This window comes from Lagopus muta, chromosome 1 (assembly GCF_023343835.1).
Source record: "Lagopus muta isolate bLagMut1 chromosome 1, bLagMut1 primary, whole genome shotgun sequence".
Lineage (NCBI taxonomy): Eukaryota > Metazoa > Chordata > Aves > Galliformes > Phasianidae > Lagopus > Lagopus muta.
In genome coordinates this window covers 59,111,631-59,127,788 of record NC_064433.1, presented here as the reverse complement: position 1 = coordinate 59,127,788, position 16,158 = coordinate 59,111,631, and the positions used below count along the sequence as shown (strand labels likewise).

The 16,158-nt window shown below is 48.5% G+C and overlaps 1 protein-coding gene across 15 annotated transcripts; it reads right to left on the bottom strand.

Moving 5' to 3' along the window:
- Window positions 1–83: 83 nt before the first annotated feature.
- Window positions 84–15,640, bottom strand: LOC125688346 (zinc finger protein 501-like). Of its 15 annotated transcripts, none has more exons than XM_048934352.1 (4): window positions 14,788–15,465; window positions 3,540–4,751; window positions 2,416–2,579; window positions 84–2,262 (listed from the first exon to the last, which is right to left on the bottom strand). In XM_048934352.1, the coding sequence occupies exons 3-4, from the start codon at window positions 2,563–2,565 to the stop codon at window positions 1,153–1,155; spliced, it is 1,260 nt and encodes a 419-aa protein (XP_048790309.1). In that variant the 5' UTR covers window positions 2,566–2,579; window positions 3,540–4,751; window positions 14,788–15,465; the 3' UTR covers window positions 84–1,152. The 15 variants fall into 15 exon arrangements, with proteins under 15 accessions (XP_048790309.1, XP_048790301.1, XP_048790302.1 ...); XM_048934344.1 differs by having other exon boundaries at window positions 84–2,579; window positions 3,540–3,604; window positions 4,502–4,751; window positions 14,788–15,464; XM_048934345.1 differs by having other exon boundaries at window positions 84–2,576; window positions 3,540–3,604; window positions 4,502–4,751; window positions 14,788–15,464.
- Window positions 15,641–16,158: the final 518 nt, after the last annotated feature.

Sequence of the window (16,158 nt, the reverse complement as noted above, 5' to 3'; positions counted from 1 at the left end):
TGAAGTCTCCCCGGAGCCTTCTCTTCTCCTTTCCCATGAATGCATACAGTGACACAAAACAGCATCACACAGAGGAAAAAAAAAAAAAGAAAAAAAAAAGTTTATTTAGGATGGAAACACATCCCTCGTAACAAAACACAGCAATACAGAGGAGGTTTCTGTAACACAGTCGTTGCCACGGCACTACATGTAATATTAGGAATTCCTAACCTAAAGCTCGAATTCCTAACTTAACACCGAGCTTTACACGTTACTAAAGCACAAACAGCAGGGAGCTGAAGAAGAGTTCTCTCACATAAAGGACTACAAAATTGCAAACAGTCTCCTGCCTACCAGTAGGAACCTATCATACGTGCTAAGTATAACACACACACATCTAGGGGGAACCCTTTTTTTTTTTTTTTTGGTTAAACAATGTAAGGCCACTGTTTTGCCCACGTTTTGTTGATGTTCCTAACAGGAAGGTGTTAAAAAACAAGGAGGACAAAGCTGCCCAACACCGGTGATGGGCAGTGCTCCAACTGGCTACGCTTGCATGTCCAAGTCTTCTGGGAACAGCTCTGCCAGTTTCACTTTACTCAGCCATTTTGTCACCCAGATGTTCTGTATGGAGGTAGGAATTCATCATCCCATGTAGGATTTGGAACAGAGGATTGAAAAACAAAACAGGTTGAGGTTCACCTCCTCAGTTTTGGACTCAAGGAATTGGAAGTGCCTGCTCAAATACAGGGTCAACTCACCATATTTAATGGAAAATATGAGTTTCTAAGTCTACTGCAGTGCCTAATGAGCTGGAGTTTTGAATGAGAGCCAACTTGGACCTTTTAAATTTGATCTTTTGCTTTGTTGAAAAGTTATTTTAAAAGCCCAATTCTTCTGCTTGTGTTCTACCGCATACTCACAGTCCCCAAATTACACAGAACCTGGTCTCCCCTCAGCTCTCAGTACTCTTTTTAACTGCCAGTACGCAGTTCCTAGCATGAGCTCCCTGACCTCATAATTTAACATACCACTGGGGCTAAGCACCCAGCCCTGACACTAGAGCTGCTACGGTGTCTCCTTAGCCTTTTGCCACTGTAATTCTCAGTACCTATGTTTTTTACGTGCCCTCAGACACAATCAAATTCTGCTCATTTTCTGCTCCAACCAACCCTATGGGAGAAGAGAACAGGAAGAGAGAGTCCTCCTACCCACAGTACATTTATAAGGCTTCTTGACCACATGGATTTTCAAATGCACTTTAAGCGTCGAGCTTTTCCGGAAGCTTTTCCCACACTCAGCGCACTCGTAGGGCTTGGATCCCGCATGAATCCTCAAGTGTGCACCCAAAGCTGAGCTATGCCGGAAGGTTTTCCCACATTCCTCACACTTGTAGGGTCTCTCCCCACGGTGGATCCTCAAGTGGACATTGAGTGCTGAGCTCCGACGGAAGCTGTCCCCACACTCCACGCAGATGTAGGGCCGCTCCTCCACATGCGTGGTCTGGTGCTTGATGAGAGTGGGTTGGTCGCTGCACCGCCTGCCGCACTCAGCGCACTGGTAGGGGCTGGCCAAGAGGCTGCCATGGTACAGGGGCAACACCTCTCCCCCGTGGATGCGGCGATGCGTGGTGAGTGCTGAGCTCTGGCTAAAGCTCTTCCCACACACAGGGCATTTGTAGGGTTTCTCGCCTGTATGCGTCCGCATGTGGGTCACCAGCGAGGAGCTCTGGCGGAAGGTTTTCCCACATTCGGTGCACTTGTAGGGTTTCTCTCCTGTGTGGATCCTGTGATGCCGAATGATGGCTGAACTGTCTCGAAAATGTTTCCCGCATACCTGGCACTTGTGGGGCTTCTCTCCAGTGTGGACCCTCCGGTGTATGATAAGGGAGGAGCGGTCGCTGAAGCTTTTCTCACACCGGGGGCAATGAAATGGTTTCTCTCCTTTGTGGCTCCTCTGATGGACGATGAGATGCGAGTTCTGGCTGAAGCTCTTCCCGCACTCATTGCACTGGTAGTGTCTCTCTCCCGTGTGGGTCCGCTGGTGCCTGATCACGTTGGACCTCTGGCTGAAGGTCTTCTCACACTCGTTGCACTGGTAGGGCTTCTCTCCTGTATGGATCCGCTGGTGTTTGATCAGGTCCGAGTTGCGGGTGAAACTCTTCCCACATTCAGAGCAGCTGAAGGGTTTCTCTGCCAGGTGGATCCTCTGGTGCTGGCTGAGATACGAGCTCCGGCTGAAGTTCTTCCCACATTCGGGACATTCGTAGGTTTTCTCTCCCACCTGCTGAATCCAAATGGTGCCATTCCCGCACACTGGAGGGTCTGGCCTGTCCCCAGCAAGGACCACCTTGCCAATGGGAGTGCCATCACCCTCGCAATCCCACACTGCCATGACAGCTCCCTTTCCCTGCCTCTTTACAAAAGACAGCTTCACCTCATTTTCCATCTCCAGCTCCTGCTTGCAGTCTGGTCTTTCATCAGAGTCCTGCAGAGTACCTGTAGTGGGCCTTCTGGAGATGAACGGGTGCAAGTCAGCTCTCGCAGGCTTTTCCTGATGAGGTTGAGCCTTCTGTATGTCACCCATGGTCTGGCCACCTGCTGGAGTGAACAGAGGAGCTAGCGATGAATAACCCTCTCCTTTTTTCTCTTCCTGTTCTCTGTGAATTACTGCTGTTCTCCAGCATTCCCATGCTTAATCAAGGAAGGAAGCAGACAGCACCACAGAAACATCATCCCCTGCTAAGCAGAGTACTTTCCTTCTTTGTAGTCATAAACCTTTTCCTTACAAAGAAAACCAGACATATTCTGCAGCAAATTGTATCTAGAATTTGTCTACAGAACAGATAGGCAACTGAATGGAATGATAAACTACTTTATTAATCAAGCATGGAAAGGTACATTTATAGACTGAAACATTTTGAGGCTCCTGATTTTGTATTAGTGCGGAGAACACAACTGGGAAATGAATGCTAGCAGATTAGCTGGAGGGCACTGCTTACAGTGCCAATATCATCTTATGTGTGGGAGGTCAGAAGCAGAGCAGAATGCTGCAGGCTAAGCCCCTCAGGTTTTGAGTTGGCTGATCTGTTGATGTGGGAAAAAAACACCACAGTGGTTATACTGATGCTTGAAGTTCTGCTTATAACACTCAAGGCTGAAAAGCATTCACAGTACAAATAAAATAATAGCACTGCCCCCCCAGCACAGACCTCAGGACAGCTTACTGACCAACAACACATTAAAATATCGTCAGAGTAAAAGGAAGAAAAAGCCACATTGTGATTATTTAGGCCTCCTAACATTCCAAATATAGATCTTTGCTGAAAAAAACACGGTATTTGATTTAATTTCACACAGACTTCTCTTCAAAGGGTCCTGGATTCCCCAGGACCGTGTTTCACTTTTGCATACCTTGCCTAGAAATATTCCTGAGAACAAAGTCTATTAGTACAGGAGCTGAGACGTAGGATGAGTGTGAAGCATGCAGCACAACAAAACCAGATTTTCAGCATTTACTCTTGTATTTCTCCTTCAGGCATGCGCTATTCAATTTCTCACCTTTTGAGAACCTCCACTGTTTCAGAGTTCAGTTCCTCCTAGACACAGTGCTGTTTCTCTTCACTCTGCCCATGAGGTTAAAGAAAAGTCAGGGACAGCAGCTCCTGATCAGAGAGGGAAAACAGATGTAACAAATACCATCAGTTCTAGTAGCAGTGTTGAGAATGAGATTTAGGAAATGAAAGCATCCTAGGCCAGATATAAAATAATGCTCAGAAGCACAAGTCAGGGTCACTGATGTTCTGCCACACATTGTGACACTGCTGGTGGGGTCTGCTAGCCAGGGCCGCTCACACAGCAAAGACAGGGTTGGCTGCACATGCTACTGAGAGCTGCCTGTCAGCTTGCTGAGTTCTGTACAGAAAACAGAGAAGCCTGAAGCCATTTTCTCCCTGTCAACTTTCCTCCCGGTGTGTTAAATATGACACAGTACAGCCCTGCTGAAGCAGAGGAAAATGCTGCCCGCATGCATGCATTGCTTTCTGCATCTGCCTAGAGTCTTCTCCATTGCTTCCATGGAGGAGCATTTGCTTGGTGACTCAGCCAGGCTGAGGGAGGGCTGAGGGAGGGATTTTGATCTGTTCACACATCAGCAGCAGCAATAGCAGACCAAAGGCAGAATTTCCCATCCTGTTCAGCATAATGACACTGTGGCTGCCTCATTCCTGACAGAGCCCAGGGCTGGAGATGAGCTGAAAAATGCAGCTACACACGTGTGTGTGTGAGCACTGACATCATTTGGATTGGGCAGTTTTGAGTGCCAACATACAAGGACTTCTTCTTCAGAGCAGAAGTACAGCGTACGAGTGGGTTTTGTAGGATGGAAAATTAGGTCACCTATTTAGCTCTGGGCTGCATTTGTGCAGCACACTGGGGCATTTTAAGATGCTGAATTCTGAACAGCCAGAAAGGTACAGGTTAGAGAAAGAAGATGCTTAAAAACTGTGCATGTGAATACTAACTCTGCAATGGCATTGCATCATTTCAGTTACATGGCTTTGCATCGTGCCACTGGAACATGGTAGGGAAGCTGAGCCCTCCCTCCCCACGTGTCCCCGTTGAACATACAAGGCAGCAGGTAGGCCTGACCCTGCTGAGACATCCTGATGGTTTTAGGAGAGGAAAGCCACCTTTCTGCTTCAGTCCCTTTCTGTTATCATTCAAGAGTAGCTCCAAACTGACGGTCGATATGCATCCCAAGATGGTGAGCACCTGCAGAAGAAAAAAGCAGATACAGAAGAGAGCTTATTTTGTGCAGAGCTGGGAATGTGGCAGAAAAGCATTACTGCTTGATGACTGCCATAAAAAAGGTGGGAAGCCTGAAACACTATCAAGTACCCAGGTGGGGGCAAGGTGCTGGTCAGCCATGCCTAGACAGTGCCATGTCCTTAGGCAACATTGTGGCTGATGAGACATCAGTGAGACAAAGGAGGAAGGAGATGAGCTGCACTGAGCTCCTGACATGATGGGCAGAGGCCCAAAGGGACAGCCCCATGACACAGCTGGCACAGGGAGCCACTGTGCCAACCTTCGGTTAAGCAGTAATAGGGAGGACATATATCTGCCACAAACCCAACAAACAGCTGCTGTTGGGTGCACGGAAGTGGGGAACCACGGAAGCAAGGGACAACAGAGCAAAGAATGAAGGCGTCTGTGACACCACACATCACCACCAGAAACAAGGGAAGCCTGCTGTGCTCCCCACTGCCTGTCCCAGCACCCCTGGTACAGGAGGGAGGACACGGGCAGGTGATAGCCTGGCTCAGGCAGGACAGTGCCATGTCAGTCATGCAGGCTCTCCTGGTTCTGATCAGTGAGTAGAAAATGTCTCTCCTTCCGGTCAGGGTGTGAGGAAGGATGGCTCACCTGGCTGCTCTCTGCCTCCTCACCCCTGGTGTACTCCAGTGTGGGCACACTGGAGGCGAGATGAAGAGAAAAGGGCACCCCCAAAAAACATCAATACACAGATCTCAGACGCTTACAGTTTCACCAGTCTTTATACACTGGAGCTGGTATGTTATTCATCAAGGAGAGACAGGGAGGGACTGGCCTGAGGGAGGAAGGACTTGGAGCTGGACACAGCTGAGCAGAGCCTGGAGCAGGGGTGGAGTCTGGAGATGTGACACAGCTTGGCACACAGATCAGAAATGAGAGCACAGACTTGGGCTCAAACAACCAGCCAAGAAGGGAAGAAACGGCCAGATGAGGAGGTAGGGGAGGCAGAGGGAGATGTGAGAGACGACCTTGGTTAAAGGCAAACAGAAGGTTTTAGAGTTGGAAGAAATGGACAGAAAGACATGGCCTATCAGCCTACATCCTAGTGAGAGGCTGTGGGGGAGTCCCATATTTCCTGGTTTCCTCATTCCCCCACTTTCTGTAGATTTCTACAGTCACTTTGCTGTGTCTCATTCTGTTCTGTTTCACAGAAGGCTCAATAACCTCTATGGTCAGTTCAAGGGGGAAGTTACGCACTTTTATTTGATCGCGCTGCATCTACAGGCACACAGATGTTAATAAGAAGGCAGAGATCCTAACAAGATAGAAGCCATGTAGAAATGTTTAAGTTTGCCTTTACAAGAAAAAAGAAGACAAAGATTAACAGACTACTCCAGAGGTTGCAAAGTCGAAAAGAACGCTTACATCATCCCTAAATTGCATTCATTTTGCAACTCTTGATTTGTTCCCTCTGTGCACACAGCAACACAGCTCTTGCTTATCTTCTTTTCACATGGATTTTGGCTGTTTCAGGCTGTTTTGGGATGGACAATGCCTTTGCAATGAGCAGCTGTTCAGTAAGCAGTCATTCTTATTGTTCTGTGCTTGATTTACGTGCAGATCCTATTCAAATGACTCTCTTCCTTGTGAACTTTCTATACACTCTACATTCTAGTGCTTCACAGCTGTTAATTCGTTTGTAGTGATTTTGCAAATAGCAAAATGAGGGCAGAGAAGGATTAAAGTTAAAAATACCCACTACTTTCAGAATCTCAGTTTGAGATGCTTCAGCCCTGTCTTCTCAGAGTAGATGCTATGTAGCACTTGCTTTCAAAATACAGCACATGCAGACTCCAAAGCTCTAGGAGACCTCAGCCTTCATATAAATGGCAACACACAAGGTAAGCAAAATTCCATCAACACCACACTGAGAAGCCTGGCACTAGCCCAGCATCACACAGAAGCCTCTGTGGTGTAGCCAGGTATAAAACCTACTTCTTAGCACAACACCCACAAAACTACCCTTCCTCTTCCAGCTTCTTCCTGCTTCCTTCTTCCGTACCCCTGTGGGAAATGAGGCAGATATCCTGAATGCAGCACAAGTCTATCTTACAATTTTACTTCCCCATGTGTGACAGGTCAAGTCTCCACAATGAAGGGACACTGAAGTCCTAAGGAAAGAAGAGTAGCTTGCTGTGGACTTAAATAATGGATACAAAGCATATGCATAAGGAGATAAAACTAAGATTGCACATGGCACTTTTATTTGGGCTCATCTAGCCTCCAAATGTCTGATATCGCCAGCTTTCATAATGTTCTTTGCAGGGAAGAATTGGCTTTAAGTTTTGCACATGGGTTCAGTGAATTCTTGGACCATTTTAAGGGCATATCCATACCTGTTGGGGCACACTGTATTAACTCAAGAGGTCACACACTTAAAAGACATAGAGAATTTGCAGACACAAAAGTCTTGAAAGGAATCCACCTCCCTGCTCCAAGTCTGATAGCAAAGCTGCATCCTCAGTACCAGCCAGGACTTCCCAGACCTTCCTCCCAGCTCAGGATTTCAATCTCCAGAGATTTTGGTGAAGGCCCCTCAGCCACATACAGTCACCAGAATACTACACCCGTGTTAGTATGGGCAGAGCTGGTCCCCTCCATGCCTCAACCTCAGTTTTTACCCTCTCACAGCACTGTTCTGGACCTCGCATCCAGACAAGGCAACAGAGGTCTGGGTTCACCCTGATAGCTCTTCTGAGCGTGCCATGGTTAGCATTTCCTCCTCCTACCCCCCTGCATTTCATTTCTCACCAGTGCTGTCAGGTTGGGGCCGCGCTGCTGGCCCTTGGGTTGGAAAGGCACAGCAACTGGGCACACCACTCTCCAATGATGAGTACCACCAGTTCTTCAGGTCCCTTCAGACCTCCCAACGCGCCAGCACCGCCTGCCACCTTCGCGCACTGTACGGCTGCCAGAACCCCATAGTCCGGAGACTGGATGAGTATGAAAACCATGGAGTCATCCCAGAAGGTAAAGGCAACCACAACTGCCATGGGAAGGCAGATGGATAGGGGCCCTGCAGTGCCAGCACTGCAAACTCTGTGCTGGGAGGGGACTGACACTTGGGAACTGGTAAGAGAGAGGACGGGCAGTAGTCCCAGGTAAGAAGAAGGCATCTATTTCTGAACACCCTGTCTTACACCTGATGGCAGCCACATGTACTTAGCACCAGCCTCTTCTCAGGGCTTCAGTGGCTGAGATGACCAGGAAGCAGTGGAGTTTCTCCCAAGCACATGAGGTTTTCTAATGGAGAGATGTCTTTTGACAGATTATTGCTGAACGTTGGTGGGACCTCAGCACTGGAGTTTACCACCAAGTCCATGCTTTATTTGCTTTTTTCTAGGACCCATATGCTCGGAACTGCCAGAAACTTCCTTCTTCCCCAACTTCTGCGCATTTGCTTTTTATCGCTGCACTACAAAAAGGTATTTCATTAAGGTGAGCTATTTCACTATTTCCTGATGACCTGGTGCATTGTGCTCCGGGCACTGATGCAATGAATGTGAAATGAGGAAGTGCAAAAAAGAGGCTATAGTCAGGGAAGGTAAAGGAGAGCTGTGGGCAGCCCACTTGTTAGGGGCATCCACACCAAGCTGACCAGTCTACACAGGTGGCACCTGCAACCACCTGCCAAAAATGAGACATTGGGGAAGGTATTCTTGAAAAAAATGAACCTCTGAGAGCCACCTCTGTCCTTATGACCAGCTCTCATTCCCAAGCAAGGTGAAATAACAAAGCTACTGCAGGAGAAATAGTGAGCTGTGCAGGCTTCATGGGAAGATAACTAGGAGTCACAAAAGGAGACTTATAGAGAGGTATGATCAGGACAGCAGAAGGATTCTTTCCCTCCTTGGGCTTAAGGGAGCTCATCTTGGCAGGGAATGGGAAGAATGGGACAGCGCTATGAGTACCAATGTCACAGTGCAGGGCAGAGGCCAGGCACCTGTTCCTCAGGCCCACCACCTCTAGAGAAATGTTTTTCTCCTCCACAGCGGACTGCATGCCCGGGAGAGCACAAGCCCAACCTGGGCAGCACACAAACTTTTGACAACGTGGCCCTGAGCAGCGATGCAGCATTGTCTGCTATCTTCAGTCCCCAGCCTATTTTTCCCACCTTTCCTGCAACCACCCAGCCATCCAGCTCCAGCCCTAACATGGAAGGAGCTGACGTCTCCAGTTTCTCACCTGATGGCTTACCACTGCTGGGGAAAATGCAGCCTTCCACCTCACACCCCACAGAGGTGACAGTCAGCGGCCAGCAGCAGGCACAGCTGCCTGCCACTGACATTGAGGATCTCTTCCTGAGGCTGCAGGACAGGCACGTACAGAGCTTGCTGCATACAATGCAGCAGCTGCTGAGCATGGGAAAGGCAGTGATGGAGGAAGAGCTGCAGGCTGCTGCCCTGAAGCTGCTGGAGGCCCTGAACAACGCAAGTGTGTCTCAGGGGGCAAACAGGACTGACGCAGAACATGGGAGAAAAAAGTGATCAGCAAAATGGATGAGCCATTGCAGCTTAGAGGAGATGTATGGGAACAGAGTAAGTAGAATCCTCCTTCCCAGGCCTGAGGCACCATTGGGGTTGCAGCACTTCCTCAGGCCAAGGGTGAGAACTAGGGAAAGAAATTTTCTTCTGAGGGCAAGGGAAAACCCAGGCCCAGGATTCAAAGATAAAGATGTTGTCTTCTCAAAAATAATTGTCTCAAAGATGCATTGTTCTTTCCTACACAAACTGTTCATCTACTACTGCTTGGTCTGAACATCTCTATCCTCAAACAGGGCAAGATGGAAAGAAGTAATACTTCTCCTAGGTGGGCTTGTACCACTGCCATCACTAACTCTCCTCTGCAGAGAGCAGGAGTTTGTTATCTCCTTCAGTGACTGTAGAGCAGAATGCTGGCCTTTCCTCACCAAGGAGAAGTGTTTCTGCTCAGAAGCATGAAGGGACTAATCTTCTTTAGACATCTGTGTGTGAATAAACACATGCAAGGACAGCTCTACCTGCTGAAGGCCTATCCCCCTGCAGAGGAACTGCCGGTCCAGCATTCTATTGCACCGGTGTTGGCACATGGTTTGCAGCTACTCCTGAAACACATGCTATGACATATAGGATAAACATTCATGTTAAGGAACTCCTCTTGGCTCTCAAAAAGTAAGGAGTAGAGTCTCATTCATGGGAACTCTGGCTGTAGCGCTGCTCCTTTCACAAACACCAGCCATATGGGTAAGACCATACAAAGCTGCCTGTGGTAACAGCAGGGTGAAAGCTCTCTGGGGACCTGACAAGGTTTTCTGCACCTCTATTCACTCCAAGTTCAGAGCAGCCTCAAAGCTCCTCAGAGCATGAGCAGTCAGCTTCGTTGGAAATAGCCAAATAATCTTCCAGGACGGTATCTCTGATAAAGCAGATTTCATTCGCAGTTGCAATGGCGGGACTCCTGCAAGCAGGAGCGGGCGCAGAAAACAGCCTTACATCTTTTATTCCCTACTGCCCAACGCTTATCTCTTTCTCCCCGGGTTCCTCATTGGCTGAGTACTGCAGGTTCACAATCTTGTCAACCCTTCACTAAACATGGAAACACTGGACAAACAGACATTTTTGCTGCTTAAGTGTAAATCTGTAGTCAAGTAATTAACTTATTCCACACTTGATCAGTATTTTGCAGATATCTGCTTTCCTCCCTTCCACATAGATAAGCTCGGGAGAAAGACAGAGGGGAGTGTCTTGGTGCCTGCCTGTCACATCCCGACCTTCTCACAGTGTGAGACAGCTCGGCCTTGAGTTGAGGCACTAGCTTCTTTCATGTTTGCTAAATCTGTTTTTCTTTTGCTAAGAAAAAAAACAAGAAGGAATTGCAGAAATCAACACTGTGAAAGAAAAAGAGGGAGGAATTGTGGGAATGGAATGTTGTTTCGGCATTTGATATTAAAAAGAGCAATTGGTTTGAAGAAGTAGAACACAATGCATTGTATTCTGTAACTTATCCTTAGAAATAGTTGATTTAAGAAGTAAAATATTACTGGATATGTTAGCGGCATGTTTTACAAACATTGTTACTGAATTATGTGATTAATTCTTTCTTGCAAAACTGTAATAGTGGTTAAATGTTCCAAACAATGCGAGTATAGTGTTAGGGATTAGAAAACATATTGTAGAGTTGTTATTGTCTTACTGTCTAATCTCAATTTAGTTTTTCAAAAAGTGGTACTGTCATCCCCTTTCCCTTTATGCCCGTTACTCTTAGAATCTCATTTGTTAGTTTGAGTACTGATGCTTTATGAGCCAGCGATGACCGAGCTGCCCCAGTATCAACTAAAAATACAATATCCTCCTCTTCAGGTCCCACTTTCATATTTACCAAGGGCTCCTGGTGGGACCAATCTTTCAAGAGCCCCTGACACTCTTATTCTGAATTTAAGGCAGCTTGTAGCTTCTCCTCTCTCCCCCACTCTGGGCAGTTTCTCTTTATACGTCCTGGCTTTCCACACCTGAAACACCTCTTTTCACTATTCTCTGACTGAGGTCTGGATCGATATCCTCGGAATTTTTCTTTTCTTTGCCCCCCTCCAGGACCCAATCTCTCTTCTGTTTTACTTCCCCTATTATCCAGCCTTTGTTTTATTACACGATCCACTGTGGAAACCATTAACCTAGTTTTCTGTTTTTCTTCCTCATTCTCCCTCCTAACATATATCCTCTGAGCCTCTTGTAAGAGCTCCTCCAGGGGCTTTGTATTCCATCCTTCTATCTTTTGAAGTTTTTTTCTGTATGTCTGGCCACGCCTTAGTTACAAAATTCACCTTAAGGAGGCTTTGTGCTACAGGATCCTCTGGACTCATTCCTGAGTATTCTCTCATTCTGTCTCTAAGCTCTTCTAGAAAATCACTAGGGGATTCATCCTTATTCTGCTGAACCTCAAATGCCTTAGTGAGATTCTGGGACTTAGGCACTGCCTCCTTAATTCCAGCTATTATTATATCTCACAAGTCCTTCATGTTTTGCTGATGCTGTGCATTATTACAGTCCCAGTTAGGGTCTTCCACTGGGTATTTTCGCTCTGCTGGCACCAGCCCAAGGCATCCAGAGGGATTATTCCTTTCTCATGCCCGCCTAGCAGCTCATCTGATCATAACCCTTTCCTCTCCCATAAACAGTATAGGTCCATGATGGACACTAATTCCATCCATGAGTACAGGTTAGGAGCCAGAAATTGGTCCAATTGTTCTGCTACTGCTACAGGATCCTCAATTAAGGATTTCATTTCCTTCTTAAAATTTCTGACCTCTCCGCTAGTGAGTGGGGAGTTTACACAACCTATTTGCCCCTGTCCCAGTGGACAGTGTACTCCCATAGGGAGTATATAGAAGTATTAGTGTGGTCAGTGTCAGGGAAAGGAAAGTTTTTGATATCCCTCTTACACTGCTCTAACTCCCTTCTGAGCCCAGCATGCCCTCCTTCCTGTGAAATAACTATGAGTTTTCTCTTGCTCTTCTGGGGAAGTGCCCGATGCCTCCTGCACTACATTAGGGCTGGATGGAATGGGTTGATTCTCCAGGGGATCCCATCGATTAACTTTCTTTCCTGATTCCTCCTCCTCCTGATCCAAATCTTTCTTTGCCAGTAATAGACTGACCTCTCGTGACCAGCAAGCAGCACATTCTATTTCTTCCTCCGACAAGGGAGTTTTATTCTTTACATACGAATTCAGAATCTGACAGGTCCAATCTTTGTCAGATCTGTATTTTGGCCAAAATAGTCATTTTCCCTGTAAAGGCTCTCTTGGCCAAATTTGGGTACAGTATCTAAACATCTCTTTCCTGTCTTTGTCCCTAGTTTTGGGGTTGGTTTTCCAGTTCTGAAGCACTTCTCCCAAGGGGCTATCTATAGGCATGATTTCGGGGACCCTTTTCCCCTGCTCTCGGTAGCTCCTATTACCCATCCCTCCAGAATGCTACCATGAACTCCCCAGCTCACAGGTTACCAGACCTCCATTCTCAGATTTTGGGCCCAACCCCCCACAGTACTGTACTCCTACCTCGGATTAATAGGGGTGCACTGCTGGCACTTCGTCAGGTGCGCAGGGTACCGCACACCAACAGCCCCCTCCCGAGACTCCTCCTTTCACCAACAGCCGCTCCGTCCATCCCTGGCCGTGCCTCTCATGGGACAACAGAACCGCAGGGCGGGACTCCGCACTCAAGTGCGTCCCAGTCACACACACTCAAGAGTCTCAACCGACCCCCAAGGCAAGAATTAAATTCCCTTACCTTGGTCCGTGCATGAAGTTACTGGGTCGCAACAGCCAACACCCGTGCCTACCTGTCCCTTGGCTTTCACAGAGCCCGTCCTTTATGTAAGTAATGGTCTCGGTTCCCTATCGACCGTCCCAGGGAGTCACCTCACCACCCAGACTGGACCACTGAAATCAGCGGGGTGCACCTATCCTGTCCAGGGCAGCAGGGGAGACCCCCAAGAGATGATAATAATCCCAACAAGCCCCCAAATGGTTGGAAATAACCAAATAGTTTTCTAGGACGGTATCTCTGATAAAGCAGATTTCATTCGCAGTTGCAAGCAGAAAACAGCTTTACATCTTTTATTCCCTATTGCCCGATGCTTATCTCGTTCTCTCCTGGTTCCTCATTGGCTGAGTACTGCAGGTTCACAATTTTCTCAACCTTCACTAAACACGGAAACACTGGACAAACACGCATTTTTGCTGCTTAAGCATAAATCTGTAGTTAAGTATTTAACTTATTCCACACTTGATCAGTATTTTGCAGATATCTGCTTTCTTCCCTTCCATGTAGATAAGCTCGGGAGAAAGACAGAGGGGAGTATCTTGGTGCCTGCCTGTCACATCCCGACCTTCTCATGGAGTGAGACAGTTCAGCCTTGTGTAGAGGCCCTAGCTTCTTTCATGTTTGTTAACTCTGTTTTTCTTTTGCTGGGAGTTTCTTATCCTAACAGAACAACTCTACAATATGTTTTCTAATCCCTAACACTGTACTCGCATTGTTTGGAACATTTAACAACTATTACAGTTTTGCAAGAAAGAATTAATCACATAACTCCGTAATAATGTTTCTAAAACATGCCACTAACATATCCAGTAATATTTTACTTCTTAGATCAACTATTTCTAAGGATAAGTTACAGAATACAATGCATTGTGTTCTACTTCTTCAAACCAATTGCTCTTTTTAATATCAAATGATGAAACAACATTCCATTCCCACAGCTTCATCTCTCAAGAGAGCAGTGTTAAACAAGAACCCCTGTGCACCTTATCCCACACAGGCCTTGTGTAACCTCTTCCTCTGTGTGGAGAGAGGCACAGGGACGCACCACACCGGGCATGCTGCCCCTTCAGGGTGGGGATGGCTGTGCTTCATTCACCCTGCCTGAATAACACAGACACGGCTGGATAACATACAGAACATCCGCACAGTGGAGCAAGCCCTTAGGAGAGCTCCATCCTCTCAGACCCTCCAGTGGCCCCGGGAAATGGAACCACTTTCAAGGCCCATAGAGGTCACAAGGGGGACCGCCAAGCGCAGCGGCAGCCCGCTCTGCCCCACGCAGCGCTCGTTGTTGCCGAGGCACCGCGGCTGCAGCACGACAACCGCCGGCCCCAGCATCACGGCTGCGCTCACCTCCCCCCGCTGCTGGCCAGCAGCCCACGCGCGGTCGGTCACGCCTTTCTGTTCCGGATTTAGAGATCGCAGCGCTAATTCCCTCCTCCGCCGGCACTGACCGGGACAGAAGCAGCCGCGGGGCCGCCCCCTATGCCCGCGGCCGGCAGCAGGCGCCCCTCCCGCTACTCCCCCGCCTCTCCTTTGCCGGCGCCCCCCGGCAGCGCCCCGTTGCGTCTTAGCGGGCGCGGCCCGGACCCGTGAGCAGCTCCCCCCGGCGCCGCCCGCGCCTCCTCCGCTCGGCGCCGCCCGCTGTTGTGGAGGCGCGACCGGACTTACCGCGGCGGGGCCATGTGCGCGGCGATGCTGCTGGGGCCAGACAGACGGTGCGGAGGGGCCGCCGGGCGAGGGGCGGCGCGGTGCGGCGCGGCGCTGCTGTAACCCCTGTGCGCGCCGGGGCGGGGGGAGCGAAGCCCGCCCGCGCACCTGCGGCGACCGCGGGAGGAGGCACCGAGGAGACAGCCTGTGGGCTTCCCGTTGTCCGCATTCCTCTCAGCGTCTGTGCGTTACTGTGCACTGGTAAAGCCCGACTGCTTTCTGTTCTCTTGGTGACAGGACGGTATCGCCTTCTTTCATAGAATCACACAATGGCTAGAAGGGATCTTAAAGCCCACGCAGCCCCAGCCACTGCCGTGGGCAGGGCTGCCACCCAGCAGCTCAGTCTACCCAGGGCCCTATCCAACTTGGCCCTGAATGCCTCCAGGGCTGGGGCACCCACAGCTTCTGTGGGAAGCCTATGCCAGGGCCTCACTACCCTCTATGTAAAGAATTTCTGCCTAACATCTTACCTAAATCTCTGTCTTTTCATCAGTCAGTTAGTGGTAGCTTACCCCAGAGGAAGACAAGAAGCCTTAGTAAAGTTAAAGCAGCTGCCCTTCTGCCAAGGGAGGACTTTGCACAGACTGCATTCCTGCAAGCCTTGCCCTGGCCCCACCAGCCTGGTGTGAAGAAGGCACCTCTCCCTTGCACACCTTTCCCTAGCACTTTGTCCCTGCCTCCCAGGAACGCACCTCAGTGAGCACGCTGTGTCTCGCCACTTGCAGCCTAGCTGAGATGTGTTGGAAATAACCAAATAATTTTCTAGGACGGTATCTCTGATAAAGCAGATTTCATTCGCAGTTGCAATGGTGGGACTCCTGCAAGCAGGAGCAGGCGCAGAAAACAGCGTTACATCTTTTATTCCCTACTGCCCAACGCTTATCTCTTTCTCCCCGGGTTCCTCATTGGCTGAGTACTGCAGGTTCACAATCTTCTCAACCCTTCACTAAACATGGAAACACTGGACAAACAGACATTTTTGCTGCTTAAGCGTAAATCTGTAGTCAAGTAATTAACTTATTCCACACTTGATCAGTATTTTGCAGATATCTGCTTTCCTCCCTTCCACGTAGATAAGCTCGAGAGAAAGACAGAGGGGAGTATCTTGGTGCCTGCCTGTCACATCCCAATCTTCTCATGGAGTGAGACAGTTCAGCCTTGTGTAGAGGCCCTAGCTTCTTTCATGTTTGCTAACTCTGTTTTTCTTTTGCTGGGAGTTTCTTATCCTAACAGAACAACTCTACAATATGTTTTCTAATCCCTAACACTGTACTCGCATTGTTTGGAACATTTAACAACTATTACAGTTTTGCAAGAAAGAATTAATCACAT